The sequence below is a fragment of the Haliotis rubra genome, unplaced genomic scaffold, assembly GCF_003918875.1.
Source record: "Haliotis rubra isolate DU_JTF1 unplaced genomic scaffold, ASM391887v1 Scf83, whole genome shotgun sequence".
NCBI classification, from domain to species: Eukaryota; Metazoa; Mollusca; class Gastropoda; order Lepetellida; family Haliotidae; genus Haliotis; species Haliotis rubra.
The window spans coordinates 1241338-1266143 of NW_025767557.1; the positions used below are offsets into that span (position 1 = coordinate 1241338).

Below are 24806 nucleotides of genomic sequence, written 5' to 3' on the forward strand. Positions count from 1 at the left end.
CCATGTATGGAAGCCATGTGTACGACACACATACAGGGTACAGGACACCAATGCATGAATAATATATACCTTTGGCCGGAAAGATTCATTCCGTGTGGCGAAGGGAGAGGTGGGTGTGATGAAGGGAGAGATGGGTGTGGTGAAGGGATAGGTGGGTGTGGTGAAGAGAGAGATGGGTGTGGTGAGGGTGTGGTGAAGGGAGAGGTGGGCGTGGTGAAGGGAGTACTTGGTGTGATGAAGGGAGAGTTGGGTGTGGTGAAGGTAGTGCTTTGTGTGCTGAAGGGAGAGGTGGGTGTGGTGAGGGTGTGGTGAAGGGAGAGGTGGGTGTGGTGAAGGTAGTGCTTTGTGTGCTGAAGGGAGAGGTGGGTGTGGTGAGGGGTGTGGTGAAGGGAGAGGGAGGGTGGGTGAAGGAGGGAGGATGGGTGTGGTGAAGGGAGAGGTGGGTGTGTGAAGTGAAGGAGAGGTGGGTGTAGTGAAGGGAGAGGTGGGTGGTGAGGGTATGGTGAAGGGAGTACTTGGTGTGATGAAGGGAGGGTTAGGTGTGGTGAAGGGAGAGTTGGGTGTGTGGTGAAGGAGCGGTATGTGTGAAGGGAGAGGGGGTGTGGTGAAGGGAGCGGTATGTGTGTGAAGGGAGAGATGGGTGTGGTGAAGGGAGTACTTGGTGTGATGAAGGGAGAGATGGGTGTGGTGAAGGGAGCGGTATGTGTGGTGAAGGGAGAGATGGGTGTGGTGAAGGGAGTACTTGGTGTGATGAAGAGAGAGGTGGGTGTGGTGAGGGTGTGGTGAAGGGAGAGATGGGTGTGGTGAAGGGAGTACTTGGTGTGATGAAGGGAGAGGGTGGGTGTGGTGAAGGGAGAGGTGGGTGTGGTGAGGGTGTGGTGAAGGGAGAGGTGGGTGTGGTGAAGGTAGTGCTTTGTGTGCTGAAGGAGAGGTCCGGGTGTGGTGAGGGTGTGGTGAAGGGAGAGGTGGAAAGGTGAGAGAGAGGTGGGGGTGAAGGGAGGCGGTATGTGTGGTGAAGAAGGAGAGATGGGTGTGGTGAAGGGAGTGCTTGGTGTGATGAAGGTAGAGGTGGGTGTGGTGAGGGAGTGGGTGTGGTGAAGGGAGAGATGGGTGTGGTGAGGGTGTGGTGAAGTGAGAGGTGGGTGTGGTGAAAGGTGAGTGAATTTGTGTGCTGAAGAAGGAGAGGTTGTGGTGAGGTGAGGGGTGTGGTGAAGGGAGAGGTGGGTGTGGTGAGGGTGTGGTGAAGGGAGGAGGGTGGGTGTGGTGAATAAATGAGGTGTGATGAAAAGGAGAGGTGGGTGTGGTGAGGGTGTGGTGAAGAGGGAGAGGAAGTGTGTGAAGGAAAGGGAGTGCAGGGTGTGATGAAGAGGTGTGGTGTGGTGAAAGGGAGTGTGTGGTGAAGGGAGAGGTGGGTGTGGTGAAGGGAGTGAATGGTGTGGTGAAGGGAGAGGTGGGTGTGGTGAAGGTAGTGCTTTGTGTGCTGAAGGGAGAGGTGGGTGTGGTGAGATTGGGTGTGGTGAAAGAGAGAGGTGGGTGTGTGGTGAAGGAGAGAGTTGGTGTGGTGAAGGGAAGGTGGTATGTGGTGAAGGGAGAGATGGGTGTAGTGAAGGGAGAGGTGGGTGTGGTGAGGGGAGGTGGTGAAGTGAAGAGAAGATAATGGGTGTGATGAAGAAGGGTTAGGTGTGTGGTGAAGGGAAGGCGGTATGTGTGTGTGGTGAAGGGAGAGGTGGGTGTAGTGAAGGGAGAGGTGGGTGTGGTGAGGGGTATGGTGAAGGTGAAGAGGTGGGTGAAAGATGAAGAGGGTTAGGTGTGAGTGAAGGGAGCGGTATGTGTGTGAAGGGAGAGTGGTTGTGGTGAGGGTGTGGTGAAGGGAGAGGTGGGTGTGGTGAAGGGAGAGGTGGGTGTGGTGAAGGAGACTTGGTGTGATGAAGGAGAGGTGGAGTGTGGTGAAGGAGTACTTGGTGTGATGAAGGGAGAGGTGGGTGTGGTGAAGGGAGTGTGGTGTAGTGAAGGAAGAGATGGGTGTGATGATGAAGGAGTGCTGGTGGTGAAGGAGAGGTGGGTGTAGTGAAGGGAGAGGTGGGTGTGGTGAGGGTGTGGTGAAGGGAGTACTTGGTGTGATGAAGGGAGGGTTGGGTGTGGTGAAGGGAGAGTTGGATGTGGTGAAGGGAGCGGTATGTGTGGTGAAGGGAATGCTTTAGGTGGTAAAAGGAGTGCTTTGTGTTCCAAAGGTAGAGGTGGATAGGAGTAACTGGCATGGTGGAATAATTAAAATGATTTATTCAGCATTGAAGACATTTTATTCTGCTTTGAAGACTTGTGTTTTGTACTGACAGGGAACCAAACAAATGTATGGTGACTGGAGTCACCGAATCAAAGAAAAATGTGGGTCAGAAAGAAAAGGACAAACTGACGCAAAAGGATAGGGCCGAGATCGAAAGGGAAAGGAAAATGAATGAACGGCGTGCGAAAATGGAAATGGAAAAGATGCAGAAAGAAAAGGAGAGAAAGGAGAAAAGAACAGAAAGAAAAGGAAAGGAGAAAAAGAAAGGAAAAGAAAAAAGGAAAGGAAAATAAAGAATGGCGTGAAAATGGAAATTGAAAAGATGCAGAAAAGAGAAAAGAGGGCAAAGAAAGGAAGAACAGAAAGAAAGGAAAAGGAAAGAAAGAAGAAGAAAGGAGAGAAGAAAGAGAAAGGAAAATGAAAGAATGGCGTGAGAGAAAATGGAAATTGAAAGGATGCAGAAAGAAAAAAAGAGACAAGAGAAAGAACAGAAAGAAAGGGAAAGGAGAGAAGAAGAAAGAAAGGAGAAAGGAGAAAGAAGAGAAAGGAAAATGAAAGAATGGCGTGAGAAAATGGAAATTGAAAAGATGCAGAAAGAAAAAGAGAGGCAAGAGAAAGAACAGAAAGAAAGGGAAAGGAGAGAAGAAGAAAGAAAGGAGAAAGAAAAAAAAGGAAAATGAAAGAATGGCGTGAAAAAAAAAGATTGAAAGATGCAGAAGAACAGAGAGAAAAGAGAAAGGGAAAGGAGAGAAGAAGAAAGAAAGGAGAAAGAAAGGGAAAGGAAAATGAAAGAATGGCGTGAGAAAATGGAAATTGAAAAGATGCAGAAAGAAAAAGAGAGGCAAGAGAAAGAACAGAAAGAAAGGGAAAAAAGAGAAAGAGAAGAAAAGGAAAGAAGGGGAAAGAAAATGATGGCGCTGAAGGAGAAAAAGGGAACTAATGAGATGCGTGAAGAAAGGGATGGTGAGCTGCTGGAGAACGAACAAAATAAGAAAAGAAAGAGCGAACATCTGAAAGGAAATCATACGACCTCCATAGAAAACAATGACTCCAATGGGGACTCGGAAAAGATAACAGCTTTAACCCCTTTAAACTCCAACATTACTCCTATGACCACGGGGATGACAAGTTTCACTCCCACTTACAAACCTGAAACAGTACTGATGACCTCAACGAAACATCCAAACGGAGCCTATACTGAAGAGGTCGGGCGTTCCAAAAAGGTTTTGGGTGGCGACACCACAGTGAACACTGATGGTGACTACAAAGACGAGGACCATGTTGGTGTTGCCGACGCTGATGCCGATGATGTTCGTGTGACAGAAGAAGCAATGGGGGGAGTAAATCGATGGGATATCCTTGGTAACAACAACGGTGCGTCTCTTGGCAGCGTCTTCAGTACAGTCTGCTGCGCAGCGGCAACAGCAATCCTCATTTACACCGTAATATAGACGCACTACCTCAAACACTGCCATTGCCATTTGGCATCAGTTTTTAACTTTTAGAAACATCGTCGGTAGGGCACGACATGCTTACACTTTTCGCGGTCACATGATATCATCACTGATTTTCAATTATCCATTTACATATTTTTCTAATCTATAGAAAATTGAAACTGTTTCTGAGGATTGTTAAATCTGAGTATTCATTTGAACTGGTGTTTTACACATAATATACATGTGAGTACCTACCAGGTACTTTATCTCTAATGTTCCTCTAGCGAATCAGTAATGAGAAGAAGATATATATTGGTGTCTTCAAACGTGAAATCATGAATACCCCATGTGACCTGTTATTTCAGTGTTTCAGTATATTGTTCTCGTTTACTCTCAGTTACACTACAAGGCACTGTCACAATTGACCCTTTGTTTGGGCATTAAATCAGCTACCTCAACGTTTCAACTTGTTGATTTATTGTTTCGTCACACCGTTGGAATGCTGGGTGCGAAGTTAAACAACATACAAAATACACCGTTTGCAGTGGGGTCGAGTGAGTGAGTGAGCATGGTTTTACGCCGCTTTTAGCAATATTCCAGCAACATCACGGCGCGGGACACCAGAAATGGGTTTCACACATTGTACCCATGTGGGAAATCGAACTCGGGTCTTCGGCGTGACGAGCGAACGCTTTAACCACTAGGTCCCTGCGTGATGGAAGCACGTCAACAGCTTCAGCATATTTTCGTTTTAAATTTGATTTCATGACCCGTGAAGTTGCGGGTTAAAATGGATCTTCAGCAACCAATGTTTGTCTCAAGATGCGTATATGGGATGGTGTGTCAGGCTCGCTGTCTTGGTTGACACATGTTATCGTATCTTAAATGCGTAGATCGATGCTCATGATGTCAATCACTGGATTGTCTGATCCAGACTCCATTATATAGAGACCGCTGCCATAAAACTGGGGTTTTAGTAAAAGACAGACTGACTGACTGACATGTTTGAGTTTGATTTTACGCCGCTTTTAGCAATATTCCAGCAACATCACAGCGGGGGACACCAGAAATGGGCTTCGCACATAGTACCCATGTGGGGATTCGAACCTGGGTCTTCGGCGTGACGAGCCAACGCTTTAACCACTAGGCTTCCCCACCGCCCCTTTAGTAAAAGAAGCTTTACCCCAAATAAATACAACTTAAAAGCATTCAGCTTGTTCAAGCACATATACTGCGCCTTTTCCAAGAACGATACGTTACCTCAAATAATAAGAATGTGGGGGGCGTTTTTATACACTTGTGCTCCAAATAAACAACTGAATATGAGGGCAAAATATACATGGACACACGCAAACCGAGTCAAGGAATTTAACTGTGTCTGTCATTCACATACCTGGGTGTTATTTACTCATAGGAGACACGCATAACAAAATGTATGTATTTACATACAACGCAATGTACAACAATTTGTAAATGGCCTGTCGTGTTCGCAAGATCAACATAAATTATGAAATAAGCATACTTGTTTGATATATTACTGAAACTAAAGCTGGTTATCTGCACGGTTCTTAATGTTGAAAAACTGTTTTGGAGAAAAAATATTTTCATCAAAGTATCATCTAACACGAATGTTTGGGAAAATTACACATGTTGGGGAATTACACTTTCTGAGTATTCATAGCTTTCGGCCGTCGGAACCGTGCTAATCTACACAAAGTACAAGTCAAGTGCAAATTGCCACGGCTCCCACGGCTCCTAAAAGCACCAGAATCTGCACTTCACTGAGGACTTCTGGTTTGCTTTCGTTTGGTTGTTGTTTAACGCTGCACTCGTCAATATTCCAACTATATGGCGGCGGTCTGTAAATAATCGAGTGATCAGACAATCCAGTGATCAACAGCATGAGCATCAATCTACGCAACTGAGATACCATGATATGTGTCAAACAAGTCAACGAGATTGACCACCAGATCCCGTAAGTCGCCTCTTACGACAAGCATGCGTTACTGAAGACCAATTCTAACCCGGATCTTCAAAGGTCTGATCACTTTCTGAATGACATTGTGTGCTCATACAAACCATTGATCACAAACAAAACATTGATCACAAACATAACGTTCATCACAACAAATAAGCAAAACATTGACCACATTCAACACATTAATCACAATAGATCACAAAGAAAACATTGACCAAAACTTACACATTGATCACAAACAAAGCATTGATCACAAAACATTTACCATTTGATTTCAAAAGATAGGTGGGAACCTTGACTGACCACATCCAAGGACCACAACTTCCAAGTGTTAGAAATATGAGCAATTTGTCTGAATGTCCAAACTTTCAAAATATATCCGGGGGTACAACAAGATCTCTAATGATACATACTGAAAACGTCTTCAGGCATTTTATTGTATTTTTACTTGGTTTTAATCATTTCTTTTCGCAAAACACAAGGTCGGTGGCGAAAGAAAACAAAAATCAGACAATAACAAGTTTGAGTGAGTGAGTGAGTTGGGTTTTACGCCGCTTTTAGCAATATTAAAGCAATATCACGGCGGGGGACACCATAAATGGGCTTCACACATTATGCCCATGTGGGGATTCGAACCCGTGTTGTCAGCGTGACGAGCCGACGCTTTAAGCATTAGGCTACCCCACCGCCCCTAACATGTTTGAAATTAATCACTACATACTGTAGAGGGTATGGTCAGGTTTACAGCTATCGCAGCCTGGAGTGAGTGAGTGTGGTTTTACGCCGCTTTTAGCAATATTCCAGCAATATCACGGCGGGTGACACCAGAAATGGGCTTCACACATTGTGCCCATGTAGGGAATCGAACCCGGGTCTTCGACGTGACGAGCGAACGCTTTAACAACTAGGCTACCCCACCATCCTCACAGCTTGGAAATCCGTACCATGTAATCAGCAGCCCAGTACATTACTCAGCTGACAAATGTAATCGCCATGTATCAGAAAGTGAGTGAGTGAGTGAGTTTGGTTTTATGCCGCTTTTAGCAATATTCCAGCAATATCACGGCGGGGGACACCAGAATGTATCAGAAATATAAGACTGAATACGTAAGTATCATTTCAAAGAAACTTTACATTTTCTTTGCACATGCCGAAATAATGCAAACAATAGAAATGATACGTATTTTTTTTATCCATGTTATAACATAAAAACAGTTTTCTACAGCAAATCTTCATTCGGTGATGAAATCAACATGGACATTCTTAAATCAGTATGCTAATTTATCCTAAATATTAGACTGACTGACTGAGTTTAGTTTTACGCCGCTTTTAGCAATATTCCAGCAATATCACGGCGGGGGACACCAGAAATGGGCTTAACACATTGTGCCCATGTGGGGAATCGAACCCGGGTCTTCGGCGTGACGAGCAAACGCTTTAACCACTAGACTACCCTACCAGCCTCACAGCTTGGAAATCCGCACCATGTAATCAGCAGCCCAGTACATTACTCAGCTGACAAATGTAATCGCCTTGTATCAGAAAGATAATACTGAGTTTGACGCCGCTTTTAGCAATACGTTAGTATCATTATCTAAGAACCAAAGAAGCTTTACATTTTCTTTGCACATGCCGAAATAATGCAAACATTAGAAATGATACGTATTTTCTTTATCCATGGTTATAACATAAAAACAGTTTTATACAGCAAATCTTCATTCGGTGATGAAATCAACATGGACATTCTTAAATCAGTATGCTATTTTATCGTAAATATTAGAGATTCAAGGTGTAAAGCCCAAATGTGTGAAGCCCATTACTAGTGTCCCCCGCCGTGAAGTTGCTGGAATATTGCTAAAAGCGGCGTAAAACTAAACCCACTCACTCACATTGACGAATTGAAATGATTCCAGTTAATTGTGATAATGCAGAAAAGGTGAAATGAATTACCAAACATTTGGTTGTCTGTGGAGTGACCTGTAGCGACAGCAGTGTGCGGAGTACACACCAAACACGCGAGGGCCATGGCTTCGTGTTGAAGGTAATCACCACGCACCTGCTACAGCCAAAACACGCAGTAGGAAAACAATGGTGTTGACGAAGTTCCTGCTGACGGCCTTGTCCGATGAAATGTGAGATTAGTCCGAGCTTAGGTTAAAATATTAAAGGTGAATTCGTTCAATTGTACATACCAGGAGGTGGTTTTACTGTCACACATTTGACACGTAAATCTGCCCTTTTATCGAAAATCTGCTGTGGTCATTGATTTTTATTGACCTGTTTATATATTTTCATCGTTATTCTGACTTACGATTAATGGCATCTGTTCCGAAAGGTTATCGGGACTCAGTGTTGTAGGCCATGTTGACTTTGTATCCTTGTTTTAAGACGATGACAGTATTGACGTACGTCGCGTCTTTACGTAGTTCCAATGAGTGACGGGGCGGTTGGGTAGCCTAGTGGTTAAGGCGTTCGCTCGTCACGCCGAGGACCAAGGTTCGATTCCCCACATGGGCACAATGTGTGAAGCTCATTTCTGGTGTCCCCCGCCGTGATATTGCTGAAAATTGCTAAAAGCGGCGTAAAACTAAACTCACTCACTCACTCTCCAATGAGTGACTGGCATATATACAATATTTTACAGATAGGTCAATATGTTGATCAATCGCATATTGTAAATATGTCAGTTCACGAGAGAGAGAGAGACAGAGAGAGAGAGAGAGAGAGAGAGTAAGGGAATAAGAGAGGGTGGTGTAGAGTAGGTAAGTAGTAAGTCCCAACTGATCGTCATGTGATTAGTTAATTGAATAAACACATTCATTGTCTCAAACTTGAGTTGAACCTTGTAGCTTGTAAGTCACTGATTTTCTGTACATTATGTAGATGTGAGGGAAATGTCGTCAATGTATATTTTATGTAATCTCACATTAACAGTCCCTGTCAAATGTCATGTTCAACTGTCAAAACGCCTCTCAACACACTTTCGGATTGTGAGCCATGCCTTGACACGCACGAACGTGTCATTTTTGCTTATTGTTCATTCTAACTTAAGTTATTATGTAACACGAGTTCTGATTGGTCAATATATCAGCATATACGGTCGCAGTTTGAAAACCTATTCACCAAAACCTTTGAATGTATCCCTACACTATTGGGGTAACGCTGTTTTTCAGGGCATTGTCATTTGCAGAAGCCGTAGGTCAATTAACTCTCTAACCCGCTAAATTGAATGGAATTTTAAGCGTCGCCGATATAACTAAATTTGGGGCTATATAACCACCAGTACACGTTCCCAATTCGTCAAACACAGTTCAGTTATCCCCTAATTATAATGAAGCCGTACATACACAATGCCATTTATAAAGTGGTCAAATATAACACATGTTACGGTGAGAAGTTGCGGTGGCTGAGTGGGTTAAACGGCTGACTTTGTGTGCAGGCAATTAGGTGCCTGACTCTGAGATTGTGGGTTCGAATCCCGGATGGGGCGCAACCCAAGAAAAAGTACTAGAACCTGTACTTTACTGAGAAAGTGTAATCCCAAAAAAGAACATGTGTTATGACGTCGGTTATCTTCACTTGAGTCATACTACAAGTCGGTTTAAGGTAACGTGCAGCCCTAGATCACATTTCCAACGTATGGCAGGGCCTTGTGACATTACCTGTTTACAACATAGGAACAAAAGTCTGGTCCTGTTCTCACAACCAGCCGCTGCTGGGAGCTGAACACGAGGGCGAAGATAACACTATCTCTATAACAGTTATAATCACAACAATGGAGACCTCGCCTCTTAACGTCTCTCTTTACGTTCAACATATATGAATCAGTCACTGCAGCTTTCACAGTCCCCTAATCAGGGGTGGAAATAACTTTAAAATTACTAGTGTACTCCGGTACAGTGGCACATGTAAAATCACTTGCCCTGATAATTTTTCCACTATACCGGCCGTTTTCTTGTTGATTTTTTAAATAAACAACATAATTAATATTGGAAAGTCAACTGGACACCGGTACAGTGTGATATACAAATTTGCTTGCCCGACAGAAAAAAACACTGGACTCGGGCGTCGGGCAATGGGTTATTTCCACCCCTGCTGATTTATCATCCGTTGATTGTAAGCCCCAATATCTGTTTGTTTGTTTGTTTGTTTGTTTGTTTGTTTGTTTGTTTAACGCAGTCAGCAATGTTCCAGCTGTATGATCGCCGTCTGAACCAGACAATCCTGTGATTAACATCATGAGCATCTATCTACGCAATACGATGACGTGTGTCAACCATGTCAGTGAGTCAGACCACCGATCCTGGGCCTAGATGTTCGAAGCTCTCTTAGCGCTAAGATAGCCGTAGGTGCCATACATTAACATTAACTTACGACTATCTTAGCGCTAAGAGAGCTTCGAAAATCTAGGCCCTGTTTATTAGCTGCTTCTTACGACCAGTATTGAGTTGCTGCAGACCAAGTCTGACTCATATCTTCATGGGCTGTAAGCACCAAGCGTGTGTGTGTAACCGAAGTACACATGTACTGCCATGTACACTTCCTAATTTCAACATCTAGCTGACGTGTGTTATAACCGAACAAAACACTCACTCACTCACCCATTAGACAGTTTTGCAAGCAGCGAAATAAACCATTTCTCAAATAGATATGAGTACACTAAAGAACCTCAAGCATGAAGACAGAACACTCATCAGGCCTGTTGACCGACATCGATGTGGTCCCGTGTGACGTGGTTCGGTTCGGTGCGGTGTGGTTCGGTGCGGTGTGGTTTGGTTTGGTTAGGTTAGGTTCGGTTCGGTTCGGTGCGGTGCGGTGCGGTGCGGTTCGGTTCGGTTCGGTGCGGTGCAGTGCAATGCGGTATCAACGGCGTTTGCAATATGGCCGTGGTGATTCTTGGTACAGTCAGTTCATAGTGTGTGATAGTTATAATAACATAACGACCGCTAAAACAGGCATTGATTTTATTCATATGAGTACATAATTACGTGACATCGACTATACCTGTGACGAAATAATGTGACCATAATAGCTATTCAATTATTTTTGGAAAAGGTACAAGGTGTATAAGGGTTAAAAATGAGCGTGTTTACATTAAAACCAAAATATGTGACTCCTTGAGTGACTGAGTTTTAGTTTCACGCCACTTTTAGCAATATTCCAGCAATGCCACGGCGGGGAACACCAGAACTGGCTTCACACATTATACCAATGTGGGGAATCAAACCCGGATCTTTGGCGTGACGAGCGAACGCTTTTAATAGTCGGCTACCCCACCGCCCTGGCTTTTTGAGATTCCTAATTCGATTACAACTGATGAGTGCAGGTATGTGGTAACTTTATATACAGATTACGTACAATGAAAACAGTGAACGTTATTGTCGAATGAGACATAGCGACACGGTATATAAGATCAAGCATGAGTGGACTTATTAGGGTTTCCTAACGTTGCATCCCAGATTTTCATGTCCTTCATCTTCATATCAACGGACGTGCCGGCCACATTTGGTTGCCTTTGGTTGACAGGAATGCCAAACATGGCTTCCCCGAGGTCTTCACTCAGTTGTGCCAGTTTTGCAGCATCCCGGAAGTGGGTGACAGCCTGCGCCATTGCACGTGCCCGAGGGGGGAGGGTTGGAGCTCTTGAATATTCCTGACCCAACGAAAACACCGTCCACCCCCAGCTGCATCAGTAACGACACGTCGGCCGGAGTAGCTGCAACAGGTATGACATTCGTTGTAGTGAGTGAGGATAATTTTACGCCGCATGCAGCAAAATTCGAATAATGGGCTTCATGTCGAAAATGGGCTTCATGTTTTGTAGCCATATGGAGATTCGAAACCAAGACTAAAGCGAAAGCAAGGAAAAGCCCAGAAACGTTGTGTATACAATAAAGAAGAAGTTGACAACCATAATATTTTGTCTTATACTTGAATACCAACTTCTATATGCCTCTCAAGAACCTCAAAAGACCATTATATAATGTACGTATACAATCGGAATCTAGATATGCCGGCTGTAACACGACTTACACAATCGGAGTCAAAATCAAAACATGTATTTTGGAACATTATGTTAAACATAAGATTAATGAACTTACTATCAGAAAACACACAATCGGAACACACTGGGTGCGAGGTAACCTAATACATTTTGCCACAGATCTTTATGTACATATACACGTATCTGCGTCTCTTGCAATCGGAACACACCAGTCGCAACACTATGTACTTACCAAGTCCCCCAGCTGCAAAGTTGACTACCGGAAGTCGTCCCAGTTCCGCAGTTTTCTTAAGAAGGTCATATGGAACTCGGAGTTCTTTGGCATATGCGAAGAGTTCTGTGGAGTCGAGGGCTTGGGCTATCTTGATCTGTTTGTTGATAGTTCGAGCATGTCGCACCGCTTCCGACACGTCGCCTAGGCAACAGCAATGTTTATGATATTGATCACAGGTAATACACTCTGGATCACGTATTATAACAACATGGAAATCACGGAAGTGTCAGAGATGACGAATTAATCGCTCTGCAATGATCCGGATCCTCGAATTACGCACAGATTCATAATCCTTAGTCTAAAGATATTTGATGATCGATTGATTGTTTACTGTAAATAATGGACAATGGACCAGACAGTCCAGTGATCAAAGGCGTGAGCATCGATCTACGCAACTGGGATACAATGACATGTGTCAACCAAGTCAGCGAGCCTGACCACCCGATCCCGCCCGACAAGCACGGGTTGCTGAAGACCAATCTAGCGGAAATACTGAAGGGTGGCGTTAAACTCACCTCACTCACCCAAACTCGCTCATTCTCACCTGTCCCGGCCTCTCCCTTGGTCCTGATCATGGCCGCACCCTCGGAGATCCTCCTCAATGCCTCGCCTAGGTCTCTGGCTCCACACACAAAGGGAACCTTGAACGGGTGTTTGTCAATGTGGTTTTCTTCGTCAGCTGGCGTCAACACTTCAAAAAGAGACGTTAATGTTGTAGATTTTATCGATAAGTATTCAAGTTATCAATGAAGCACCTGCCACCATGTGAGTATTCGATGAACACGACACAAGCAGTATTCGGCCAGACACGAGCAAACTTGATGTATTGTAGATGGTTCAAAGGTACAACCAGCTGACAAGGGCTTTGGGGTAGCCTAGTGGTTAAAGCGTTCGCTCGCCACGCCGAAAACACGGGTTCGATTTCCCACATGGGTTCAATATGTGAAGCCTATTTCTGATCTCACATTCAGTGATATTGTTGGAATATTGCTTAAAGCGGCGAAACACCAGACTCACTCAGTCAACCTGGTGTCACTGTACACAAGCGTTATCTGGATGGCAGGCAAAGGTGTCTTGCATCGTTCCAGTATTTCGAAAATTTCCAGTTAACTTTGGAAAACTTTATTGGGTTTCTAGCATCTATCTGACCAGTGAGTACTCGTTATAAAGAGTATTGCTGGATTATTGACCCTCCTTGTAAAACGTTTGTTGTTATGCACGGAAGCAACATAAAACTCTTTATCAGTTAGTTAGGCGCCTCTTACAACAAGCATTCATATTAGTGTTGGGAATTGGTTAAAATCTTAAAATTGATGATTGGTTGATTACAACCGATCAATCATCGAAAATAGTTGGTTAGCGTTATTTATCAAATTGTCCTGGTTATGTTTGTTAATGTACACAAAATAAAGAACAAAACATGTAGTTCTTTCGGTTGTTTTGGCAAATTTCATGTCTTTAAAGGATGACTAATATGTTAGGAACATAAATTTCCTGGAGTCTTCAAGATAAATTTTAATCATGACTTGGAACGAGCTTGTAGTGCTTATGAAACGCAACAAACAAAACCAACCTTGTGATAAATATTGTCAATGCAAACAAGTGTTCCAAAATTGTTTGTGTTCGATTATGACAAAATGTGATCGATTGCTTGGTCGTTTAGTCATTACGACCAATCTTCGATTATTTCAATCAATTGGACCACCACTTATTCATATTTGGTTGATCTGGTCTAATTTTACCAGAACTATATTCAAGGAGCATGGGTATGGGTATATTATGGATACATCCTTTCTCCCTCTACTGTATCGTAGTGGTGGTCCGATTATTTGAAATAATCGAAGATTGGTCGAAGTGACCAAACGACCAAGCAATCGATCACATTTTCTCATAATCGAACACAAATGATTTTGGAACTGCTGTTTTAGTGTTTGAAACACTTGACGATGGAACATATCTTCGAAGTTGTCAGGGCCTGAAAACTTGTTTAATTCTTAGAAAACTCACTTCACTAACTGAAAAGTCATGACTGAATATTTCTTGAAGACTCCAGAAAGTTTATGTTCATGATATATTACTCATCACTTTAAAGTAGCAAGTTGCATCATGTTATACATATCTACAATAACAACCTTGGTAGGAAAATCTGAAAAATGACGCTAACCAATTTTTTTCGATGATTGTTCGTTGGTAATGAAGCAATCATCAATTGTGAGATTTCAACCAATTCCCAACACTACTGTATAGTCACCTTCTGACTCGTCAATCATGTCCACTCCCAGCGACTCCAGGATCTGCGCCTCAGCAAAGTGACCGATGCGGGTTTTGGCCATGACGGGAATAGTGACGGCGGCGATTATCCCTTTAATAATCTGTAAACACGGGGAGAATCATGGAGTGAACTTAGATCTAAACTGGCGTCGCCGACTTCTATTGTTACTTGGATGGAGGATGATATAGACCCGTTAATACATTATGATAGTAAGGTCTAACCTTGGGATCTGTCATTCGAGCAACACCACCTTGACGGCGTATATCGGCCGGAACTCGTTCTAAAGCCATCACTGCGCATGCCTGAAATATGGAATATTAATGCTCATTTTATATCTTTATAATAGAAAATTAAAAAAGTTCACGAACGCGAAAGTAATTTAACAGAACTAAATCATGGGTGTCTATCTGGTTTAAATTTCTTTCGTTTCTAGTTGGCTCTCTATTTTGTATGCGCACCCCAGCTTCCTCTGCGATTCTTGCTTCTTCCGGTGTGGTAACGTCCATGATGATCCCACCCTTTGCCATCTGGGCCATCCCGGCCTTCACCTTGAACGTACCTGAAGGTCAAGGTTATCATTCTAGTCAGAAAAGAAAACACCCTGTAACGTCACTTAAACAGCAACCCAATTCAGAATTGGAATAATCGAGTCTGGACTAGACAATCCAGCAATAACATGATTATCGAAATACGAATCATGTCTACCAAGACATCGAGCCTGACCTACTGATCCCATTAGTCGCCTCTTACGACAAGCATGGACTGCTGAAGACGAATTCTAACCCGGATCTTCACGGGTAGACGAAACGAAAAGAGCATTCTGAATTTACATGAAGTGACCCATTTGTATCATACCTGTCTGGGAGGATGTCTTTGCAGCATTGTCGACCACGAGGTTAGTGACGTTGATACCGGAACCTACAACGTAAATCACATATAATGCATTGAATTTGTAATGCAAATCTGTGTTAGATTCAAATACAGTGGGCGAGTAGTCAGGACAATTAAACGTTTGAAAAGGTGAGTGAGTGAGTTTGGCTTTTTGTCCCTTTTAGCAATATTCCAGCAACATCACGACGGGGGACACCAACGTTTAAAAGAATATCACAACACCTTCGCTCGGCGGTGTGGGTAGTGAGTGAGTGAGTTTAGTTTGACGCCGCGTTTAGCAATATTCCAGCAATATCACGGCTAGGGACACCAGAAATGGGCTTCACACAATGTGCCCATGTGGGGAATCGAACCCGGGTCTTCGGTGTGACGAGCGAGCGCCTTAACCACTAGGCTACCCCACCGCCCGCGGTGTGGGTAGAGAGACAGAATGGTGTAAGAAGCTTTAAAGAGACGTAAGTCTTAGGCGAGAACGGATAAGATGCTGTATATTTTTCTTTAACGCTACACAAGAAAATATGTACATATAATACATGACGGTGAGATTGGACTAGACAAACCATTGCCATTACAAAATGATTACGAAATTTGGGTACAATAACATGCATCAAACGAATCAGCGAGCCTGACCACCCGATCCCGTTAGTCGCCTGGGGTAGCTGAAGAGCAATTCCAAACCGGATCCTCATGGGTAGATATGGTGCTGACAAATCTTGGAAAATCATCAGGATTTCGAATCACAGGGACGAATTTAACATCTGAGTAATATTCTTTTTTCGACTCGTGTTGATGTATTTCATATGAAAAGACTCGGCGAGACTTTTTATAAAACATTCATGTTAAAATCATATTAAATTCTTTACCAAGTACTAACTTACCGTTTACGAGTGTTGCCATCTTTGGTGTTCTGGACTGTTCTGAAATAGATAGAGGCTCTCTGGGTCAACGTGCGTAGTATACTGAACGTGATTTGAATACATACAGCACGTGCTTGTCTCGAGCTCCAGGGTCAACAGTTCACGTGACACTATTGGTGCGCTTGTGCGATAACAGTTCCTTATAAGGGCAACACAACATGTGAAAGTAAGTTTCAAATAGATTTGTGTTGCATAAGTAATACAGAAAATTGCGTTTTTAACAAATGTCCATGTCATAAATATGAATATCCAATGAACTGCTTTGTTTGTATATTCATGTTATTGTTTGATTGTTAGTTTGTCTCTAAGAGCTATCTGTAGCAAAATTGCAGCTAGATAACGGTGGTCTGTAAATAATCGAATCTGGACCAAAACCTATGAGGATCGATCTATGCAAGTAACACAGCGAGACTGACCACCCGATCCCGTTAGTTGTCACTTACGACAAGCATTGGTTACTGAAGATCAATTCTAACCCGGATCATCACGGGTTAATGGTGCTGTAAAACGGCACATTCTACCATGACTTCAGTAAATACAGGATTGTGATTGGTTAATCAAAGTCATTCAGAGGTATGTAATCACGTTATATACCTCTGATTTTCCAACACAGTATGTATTTTTTTTAAATCTTAATAACACTGTTATGGTAGAATTGAGATAAACGTACTGTGTTGGAAAATCAGAGGTATATAACGAAACCATAATAACTCTAAAAAAATGTATATATAAATCAAATTTAGACCTACTATAATTTCGTTATATACCTCTGTTTTTCCAACACAGTATTTTTAGCTCCTAAATGTGAGACAAAAAAAAAGTACCAGATCATTTACTTTAATATGAACGTGTAATCCCAAATACAGCACTTACTTACATATGTCACATTTGACAAAACCATTCAGACAAAGTAGAGATTAAATTGCATGAATTTAACTTGCTATAACTGCATCCCCCGACCCAAATCACCTTGTAACGTTACAAATCTATCAGATGTTGAAAATTGCTCACCCTGTTGAAGCAACGCTTGGTCCAGAGGTCCTAGGTAGACGGAGGAAGGACGTTGCACACTGATGCCCGAATCTTCTTCAGTGTCCCTATTTACAAGAGTCGATCACGTGACCTCTTGCATCAGCTTTATCGGTCTCCATTGTCAGTGACAATGTCACCCCGCAGAATATTCTATACAACTGCCCTTTTTGATTAGACGCTGATAAGTATGTCAACACTCTGGCGCTCTACAGCGTTGAGACCACACTTTACCCTCTTTCGAAAACAAATGTTTGGTGTTTTATTACTTAGTGGAAGTTTTGACAAGATAAGGTAAGTCTTGGCACAGATAGAGCGATACCGGTGTTTTAACATTGCCAGTGCGTTGTATGTGGGTCGGGTCAATGTGAAAGAGGTCAGAATTATTTCGTAAGAAAAGTGGGACTCATCATTTAGACGAGTGATTTGCTACAACTGCGTCAGAGTGCCCAGTGCTGTAAGTATTTGTTTTTTAACCAGTTTATAACAATTTTACAACTATCCTGCATTCAATGACGCTGTAAGAAAAGAGGCGGTGGGGTCAATTAACTCCCTATCTCGCTAAAATGGATGGAATTTTAAGCGTCGCCGATATAACTAAATTTGGGGCTATATAACCACCAGTACACGTTCCCAATTCGTCAAACACGGTTCAGTTATCCCCTAATTATAATGAAGCCGTACATACACAATACCATTTATAAAGTGGTCAAATATAACACATGTTACGGTGAGAAGTCGCGGTGGCTGAGTGGGTTAAACGGCTGGTTAAACGGGCTTCACACATTGTACCCATGTGGGGAATCGAACCCGAAACTTCAGCGTGACGAGCGAACGCCTTAACCACTAGACTACCCCACCGCCCCTATTGTGGGAAGAAACTGAAATGCTTGTTTATAAGGATGAAACTATGTTAATAAATGACATATGTTAATTGCATGTTACTGCTATATTGTAAGCAAACTACGAATGTAACGAACTCAAAGGGGCAAGTAAGTTTAGTTCGGTTTAACCATAGCTCGTTTTTACCATAGTTCGGTATAACCTTAGTTCGTTATAACCATAGATCCTTTAACCATAGATCGTTTTAACCATAGTTCGTTATACGCAAGTGGCCGAGACCCAGTTCGTTATATCTGTCATGCCATTATACGCGTATTGGTTATTGGAGTTCACTATGTAGCATTTTTTTCATTCTCACGGCCATTAGTGTCTCGAACAACCTATCAGTCAACAAAATGGTCGCCACGGTCCATCACACCTGTCTCTCATGTCCGTAGCAAACGGAATTTAGAAAATAGTACATTTGAACTGAAGCAGCAAGTGAGTATGACTAATGGGCAGGACTGGCTAGCAAATATGGGACCAGTCACATGTTTGGGAAAGTGCGGATGTTGTCATGTGATGTAGCTATCCTTTAATTTCCATTTTAACGTAAGTTTTCAAGCATATGTTTACATTACTAGGATAAAACACAATGGTATGCACTTTGATGTAAACTTGATGAGATTTTCGGAAAATGCACGACGATAGGCAGTTTATCGCTAAAATGTATAGATTATTAGGATATCACTAAGTGATAGATTATTAGGATGTCACTAAGCGAGAGATTATTAGGATGTCACTAAGCGATAATTATTTTGTCGTAATCATGCTTTAATTCTAACCCTGTGATCTCTTAGGGACGATATAGGTAGTGTTAAGGTAGTTCTTTAGGTTTGAGAAGTTGGTTCCACCACTAAAGGTCCCGTCCCGATAAACTCTTGTATAGGCCACTCATTTGTTATTGTAGGTGCCGCTCTGTAGGTTACCCAATCCAATAGTTTCTTCTATGCATTTACGTTTCAAACAGATACTCACATATGCTCGCGCAGGTACGCACATATGCACATTCTAAATACATTTTTAATATAATATATATGCTGCAGTCTCAAATCAGTACGTCCTTAAGTAAACTTCATGTGTGTTCACTGCACTCTTTGACATAAACGTATTTTCACAAAATAATTCCCATTATTGTTGCATAAACGCTGGACCAGTTACATAAATGGAGAGCGGATCGTTGTATAAGCATCCTTTCGCAGTTTCATAAGAGTTTCTTTCTTATCAATATATTCTAAACACATATTTAATACAATATATGTTCCAGTCTTAATTGAGGTCAGATAAGGACAAACTTTAAGGATGAACAACTTCTATATTCAGGTGATGCAATGTTTCGATACAGTTTCTTGTTTCGTTGTCAAGCAGGTGATAACAATTGATTACAGGTGCCGGTTGATGTCTGGATTAAATAAACGTCATGTGTGTTCACGTAACTCTATGACATACACATGTATTTTCACAAAATAATTCCCATCATTGTTTCATAAACGCTGGACCTGTTATATAAGTGGAGAGCGGATGGTTGTATAAGCATCCTTTATGCAGTTTCATAAGAGTATCTATCTTATCAATTAAGATAAAGGATTGGTACATGATCAACCGAGAAGATATGTATGTACTTCATAGACTAAGGACTGTCAGGTGTGACGTTGAATGAAAGGGAACAATGCAGAGTAGCGTACACCTGTCATCATCTCTGTTTGACGGTGATTCATTAACATATCATTGATACATTCGGAATTGGACTGTTTTAGCAGAAATGTCACGTAATTATGAAGAGCTTGTTTGAAAGTCTTTGTTTTTATTTTCTTCGGTTAATATTCAAAAGTGTTTAGGGAGTTACATTCAGTGTGTGAATACTGGTGAATAATAATATATGACCTTGAGATTGTATTTTAACGGATCATTGTATAGAGTGAGTGCAGGAGTCATAGTTAACGCTGCTTCTTTCCAGTTATATCTCGACAGGTCAGCTCGACATGAAAGTGAGTGAGTGAGTTTAGTTTTACGCCTCATTTAGCAATATCACGGCGGAGGACACCAGAAAAGGGCTTCACACATTGTACCCACGTGGGGAATCGAACCCGGGTCTTCGACGTGATGAACAAACCCTTTAACCACTAGGCTACCCCACCGACCCTCGTGATAACAGGGCGGTGGGGTAGCCTACTGGCGTTAAAGTCATTCCGCTCGTCAAAAGCCCATGCAAGCCTGATATTGCTGGACTATTGCTAAAAGCGGCGTAAAACCAAACTCAGTCAGTCAGTCTTGATAACAACGTAAAAGTGACAAACGTGCAAACCTGTATCACTATGTAACGAACACTACGAGCTCATTATGACTTGTGTGAAGAGTTCAACTCTGCACAGCGAATTGTGAACCAGGTCAAAGGTCGAGTCGTCCCTCCATATGAGTTATTATAATACACTTAAATATAGATCAAACCTCCACACATTGGTCCAGATGACTGACTGACTTACTGACTGGTTGAAATAGGACTGCCCTGACAACAGCATACAGTTCCTTCACATTGAGACACGGGGCATGTAGTCAATTAATGAGTTTGATGCACACACACGCGTTTGAACTACATTAAAGTAAACTTCAACTCTGTCTGTACATACTAATAGACCTTAGATAAAAGTAGGTTAGCACTGTCAACTACCCTATAGTTTCTTTAAGTGGCATTTAGAAGCTGGTGTGATGAATAGGAGTGAGTGAGTGAGTGAGTATGGTTTTACGCCGCTTTTAGCAATATTGCAGCAATATCACGACAGGGGACACCAGAAATGGGCTTCACACATTGTACCCATGTGGGGAATCGAACCCGGGTCTTCGGCGTGACGAGCAAACACTTTAACCACTAGGCTACCCCACCGCCCCCTGTGATGAAGAGGAACACATTTATGGATTGACAACGCCAGTATGCATTGGAAGGGGTTGTCAATCCATAAAATGTGTTCCTCTTTACCCTATAGTTTATGAGTAGACTTAGTATGTAATTTCTGTTCTTAAACGACCATGTTGAAATCGGCTGCAAAACACAATCTCACGGAGCTTTCCCAACAAGAATGATATACCAGGTCCACCTTGGCAATGTAGGATTCGTGCGTATTCGAATACGTGTTTGACTCTCCAACGAATGTTACATTATGATACAATGACATTTTGAAATATTATACGTCTGGGAACAAGAATTTACCATTTATTGATTGATTTATTTATTTATTTATTTATTTATTTATTTATTTATTAATTTAATTTATTTGGTTTTTTTTTTTCATTAAATGTTTACTGTTTTATCATTCAAAATTGTGGACACAGTTGTTAAACAGCCCTCACTCTCTACGATATAGTTACGTAACACATTCGGGTTACTGGAACACGACATCGAAGCAAATTTAATTATATCATATTTTTTTAAAAAGTAGGGCAGATTCCATTTTGGGTGACATTAATTGTGTATGATTGTGTAATGTTTATTCCTTTCACAACGTCTTATGAATTTAAAAATCAAAGTTTACAATGAAATGTAATGCAAATCTCAATCAGATGTCCCTGTTATACAGTCAAACTATTTATCTCATGAAAGATATGAAATATCTATAGGTGTGACACCTGTGAATACCCCTACATTTGTATAGGTATTTTGATGCGGTGTCCGTGTACCAAAGATGAATTCATCAGTTATATAGTATGTACAAACAAACATTATGCCAACTAATAGATATATTACTACTAATGGCCAAAAGAAAAACAACCCTAGGTTTAATGGGGTTTGATATGATAAAACCAGAAATGGTTGCTCGATGGTCATTTACTTTTATTCTATGCTGGTATCATAATTGTGTTTTGGGGCCTGAAGTTTGCATTGTTTCGATCACTGGTTTTGTTAACGCTTGTATGACTTTTTTATCAAATCCAATTTTCATTTGTCTGATTTCTTTCAGTTTCTAATCTTCTCTTACAGATAAACGACGTCAGCTTCATATCTTTAAACATGCAGAGCAAAAACAGAACATTAAAAATTGGAATCCTGGAGATTCAAGGAGCATTCCTCGAGCATAAAATATCCCTTCTGGCTGCTGCTAAGGAACTGTCAGATGACGTCACAGTTGACGTCATCGGGGTCCGGAATGTGTCACACATTACGTCAGACATGGTTGGCTTGATTATTCCCGGCGGTGAAAGCACAGCCATAAGTCTATTTCTGAGAAGAAATGACATGGAGGAGCCCCTGAAGAATTGGGTTAAGGACAAAGATCACGTGACTTGGGGAACATGCGCAGGGATGATCCTTTTGTCAAAGGTCACGGAGAACCAAAAGAAGGGAGGTCAATATTCGGTGAGCATGAGTAACTGGAGAGAAACCCATAACCTTCTAGTGCCCTTTTCAATATATCTTAAAACAATGGTGACAGAAGTTTATACTGGTGAGATACTGAGAGTTTGACAAGCATATGTGTATTTTTTCGGCCATCAGAAGAAAAACTCTTGTTTGTTTATATTATTTTTGAACTAATAAGATTGCAACCAGCTCACCACCACCACCACACACACACACAGAGTAAAAAAGCACAGGGTCTATTTTATTACTATAGTGATGTGGGGCGGGGTCTATTTTATGACTATAGTAAGGAGGGTCGGGGTCTATTTTATTACTATATGGGGGGCGGGGTCTATTTTATTACTATAGTAATGGGGGCGGGGTCTATTTTATTACTATAGTAAGGAGGGGCGGGGTCTGATTTCTAAACAAATCCATAAAGATAAGCATTTGCTGAGGAAACCATGTTGGGTCATGGACTTGCACAAAGATTTTTTAATATATATTCTAATATTACTGACCGTGCTTTTTCCCCAATTTTTCATTATTATGCACTGACCCAGAAATCCCGAGCCTTCTTTCAGTGTTTAAAACTCCCAAAACCCCAAGCCAGACAGCCGGACTGGTAACTGGTAAAATTACCAGTCCGGATACAAACTTGCCTGTCCGGTTTTCAACAATGGAAAAATAAATCAGGTTTCTGAATACTTTACTGAACTATATAGAACTAAGAGGCAATGCACCAAGTTTAGGTAAACTGAAGGTACATGTGTTGTGATTGGTTATTGTAAAATGAACTGTCCAATCGTAAATAGTTTAACGACAAGAGAACCTGTCTGATGTTATGATATATTTACTGTTAGGGGTGAAAACATCTACCAGACCACCGGACAGGCTACTTTTGAAGTTTGATCGTCCGAGATGAAAAAAGACCGTTCCGAACGGTCGGGCAGGCGGGAATTTTAAACGCTGCTTCTAGCGAAAGAAACAAAAACGGAAAGTTGAACACGTTTCGGCTATTCCAAATTTTAAAATTAAACATTTTCAGTGGACCAAAACACCTGCCAACTCCTTTGTACGGTAGTAATATAAATTCTTTCTTTAGTGTCATGGTATCTTATATAATATATATTAATATCTTTATACTATTTATATTCAGTTGGAGGCCCTCGACGTAGTCGTAGCACGTAACCACTTCGGTAGACAAGTCAACAGCTTTGAGGGAGATCTCAACATCACCGACCCGGAACTACTTTCAATACAAACCGGAAACGAACCATTTCGTGGTGTATTCATACGAGCTCCTGCTATCAGCAGGACAACAAACCCCAGTGTTAAGATCCTGGCTTGCGCGTCAACTGAAGACAAACCTGAAGCAGTTATTGTGGGTTGTCGTCAGGGGAATGTTCTTGCAACGGCATTTCATCCGGAACTTACCGAAGATTTCCGATGGCATCTATATTTTCTTCGAATGATTCAACAAAGATGATTATGGATCACAAAAGCGCAAAAGAAAGTATGCACCTGTTTCACGGAGACAGACCATGATACAAACGAGAAAATGACTTTGAAAATGAATTAAATGTCATATCGAATTTCCAAGTGTATTCTTTCTTTTCCCGATGCTTTCTAATGTTTCAGTTTGAAACGAAAACATTTTGTTTCAAGAAGTTGTAAGACTGTATTTTGATTTTTTCAGTAATAAAAAGGGGCATTTTGTTTAGTGTCTATCAATGTACATTCAGCTTGCCCTCCATAGATCCAATAATATGAACATCTATATGCGTTGATGTCATTATCTTATGCGGCAGTGTCCCTTCTAGGATTCCATACTTATCATCGACTAAACTCGGAATCACTAGCAAGACGTTGCGAACCAGATTCGATTCTCTATATTATTTCAAGCCCATAGTAAATCTGGGTTCACACATTGTACCGATGTGGAGAATCGAACCCGGGTCATCTTCGTGACGAGCGAACGCTTAAACCATTAGGCTACCACACCGCCCCCATAAAATATGCCAAAAGGAACCGAGAGACTTTCTTCAAAACTGTGGCAATCTAAACTTGCTACATAGTCTGGACTTGCATGGGATCTATCGGACATATTTGTTTCGAAGTATAATAGACCAGGTCCTCAAGTACCACACAGACAAGCAGATAATTAGACGCCATGTCGATGACTGAAAAACACAGTGAAAAAACAAAAACACTCATTGCAAAGTTACTGATCAGTACAATATATTTTAATCGATTTATGCTCTTTTATTGTTATAGTACAAGGATTGATTTTCATTTGTCTTTATAGTCCGTTCGGCTCAAAAGCGGACCGATGAATTGCAATCTTACTCGAAAACTAATAAACATAAAATACTCAATGAAACGCTGATCATAATCAAAACATCATACCCACTCTGTGAGTTTTTTGCTGCATTTTTGCCCTAAAAATAATAAAGTTGTTTAACAAACTATCATTAAAATATTGACACAGTTCACTGTTTGTTACGAG

General features: G+C 41.7%; 3 protein-coding genes across 4 annotated transcripts; 2 read left to right on the forward strand and 1 right to left on the reverse strand.

Moving 5' to 3' along the window:
* Positions 1 to 2994: 2994 nt before the first annotated feature.
* LOC124262286 (DNA ligase 1-like) lies at positions 2995 to 3735 on the forward strand. Its single transcript, XM_046696772.1, has one exon. It carries the CDS (start codon positions 2995 to 2997, stop codon positions 3733 to 3735), a length of 741 nt encoding a protein of 246 aa, XP_046552728.1.
* A 6910-nt stretch (positions 3736 to 10645) lies between these two features.
* Positions 10646 to 17335, reverse strand: LOC124262304 (pyridoxal 5'-phosphate synthase subunit PdxS-like). The gene is given in 10 exon segments (XM_046696790.1): positions 10646 to 11327; positions 11329 to 11414; positions 11935 to 12117; positions 12521 to 12667; positions 14228 to 14348; positions 14470 to 14550; positions 14707 to 14807; positions 15104 to 15166; positions 16018 to 16056; positions 17068 to 17335. Coding segments are annotated over 9 exon segments (1017 nt in total). The 5' UTR covers positions 16037 to 16056; positions 17068 to 17335; the 3' UTR covers positions 10646 to 11111.
* LOC124262305 (pyridoxal 5'-phosphate synthase subunit PdxT-like) lies at positions 17213 to 24003 on the forward strand. Of its 2 annotated transcripts, none has more exons than XM_046696791.1 (3): positions 17213 to 17379; positions 21941 to 22315; positions 23457 to 24003. In XM_046696791.1, the coding sequence occupies exons 2-3, from the start codon at positions 21971 to 21973 to the stop codon at positions 23784 to 23786; spliced, it is 675 nt and encodes a 224-aa protein (XP_046552747.1). In that variant the 5' UTR covers positions 17213 to 17379; positions 21941 to 21970; the 3' UTR covers positions 23787 to 24003. The 2 variants fall into 2 exon arrangements, with proteins under 2 accessions (XP_046552747.1, XP_046552748.1); XM_046696792.1 differs by lacking the exon at positions 17213 to 17379 and adding an exon at positions 17409 to 17542.
* Positions 24004 to 24806: the final 803 nt, after the last annotated feature.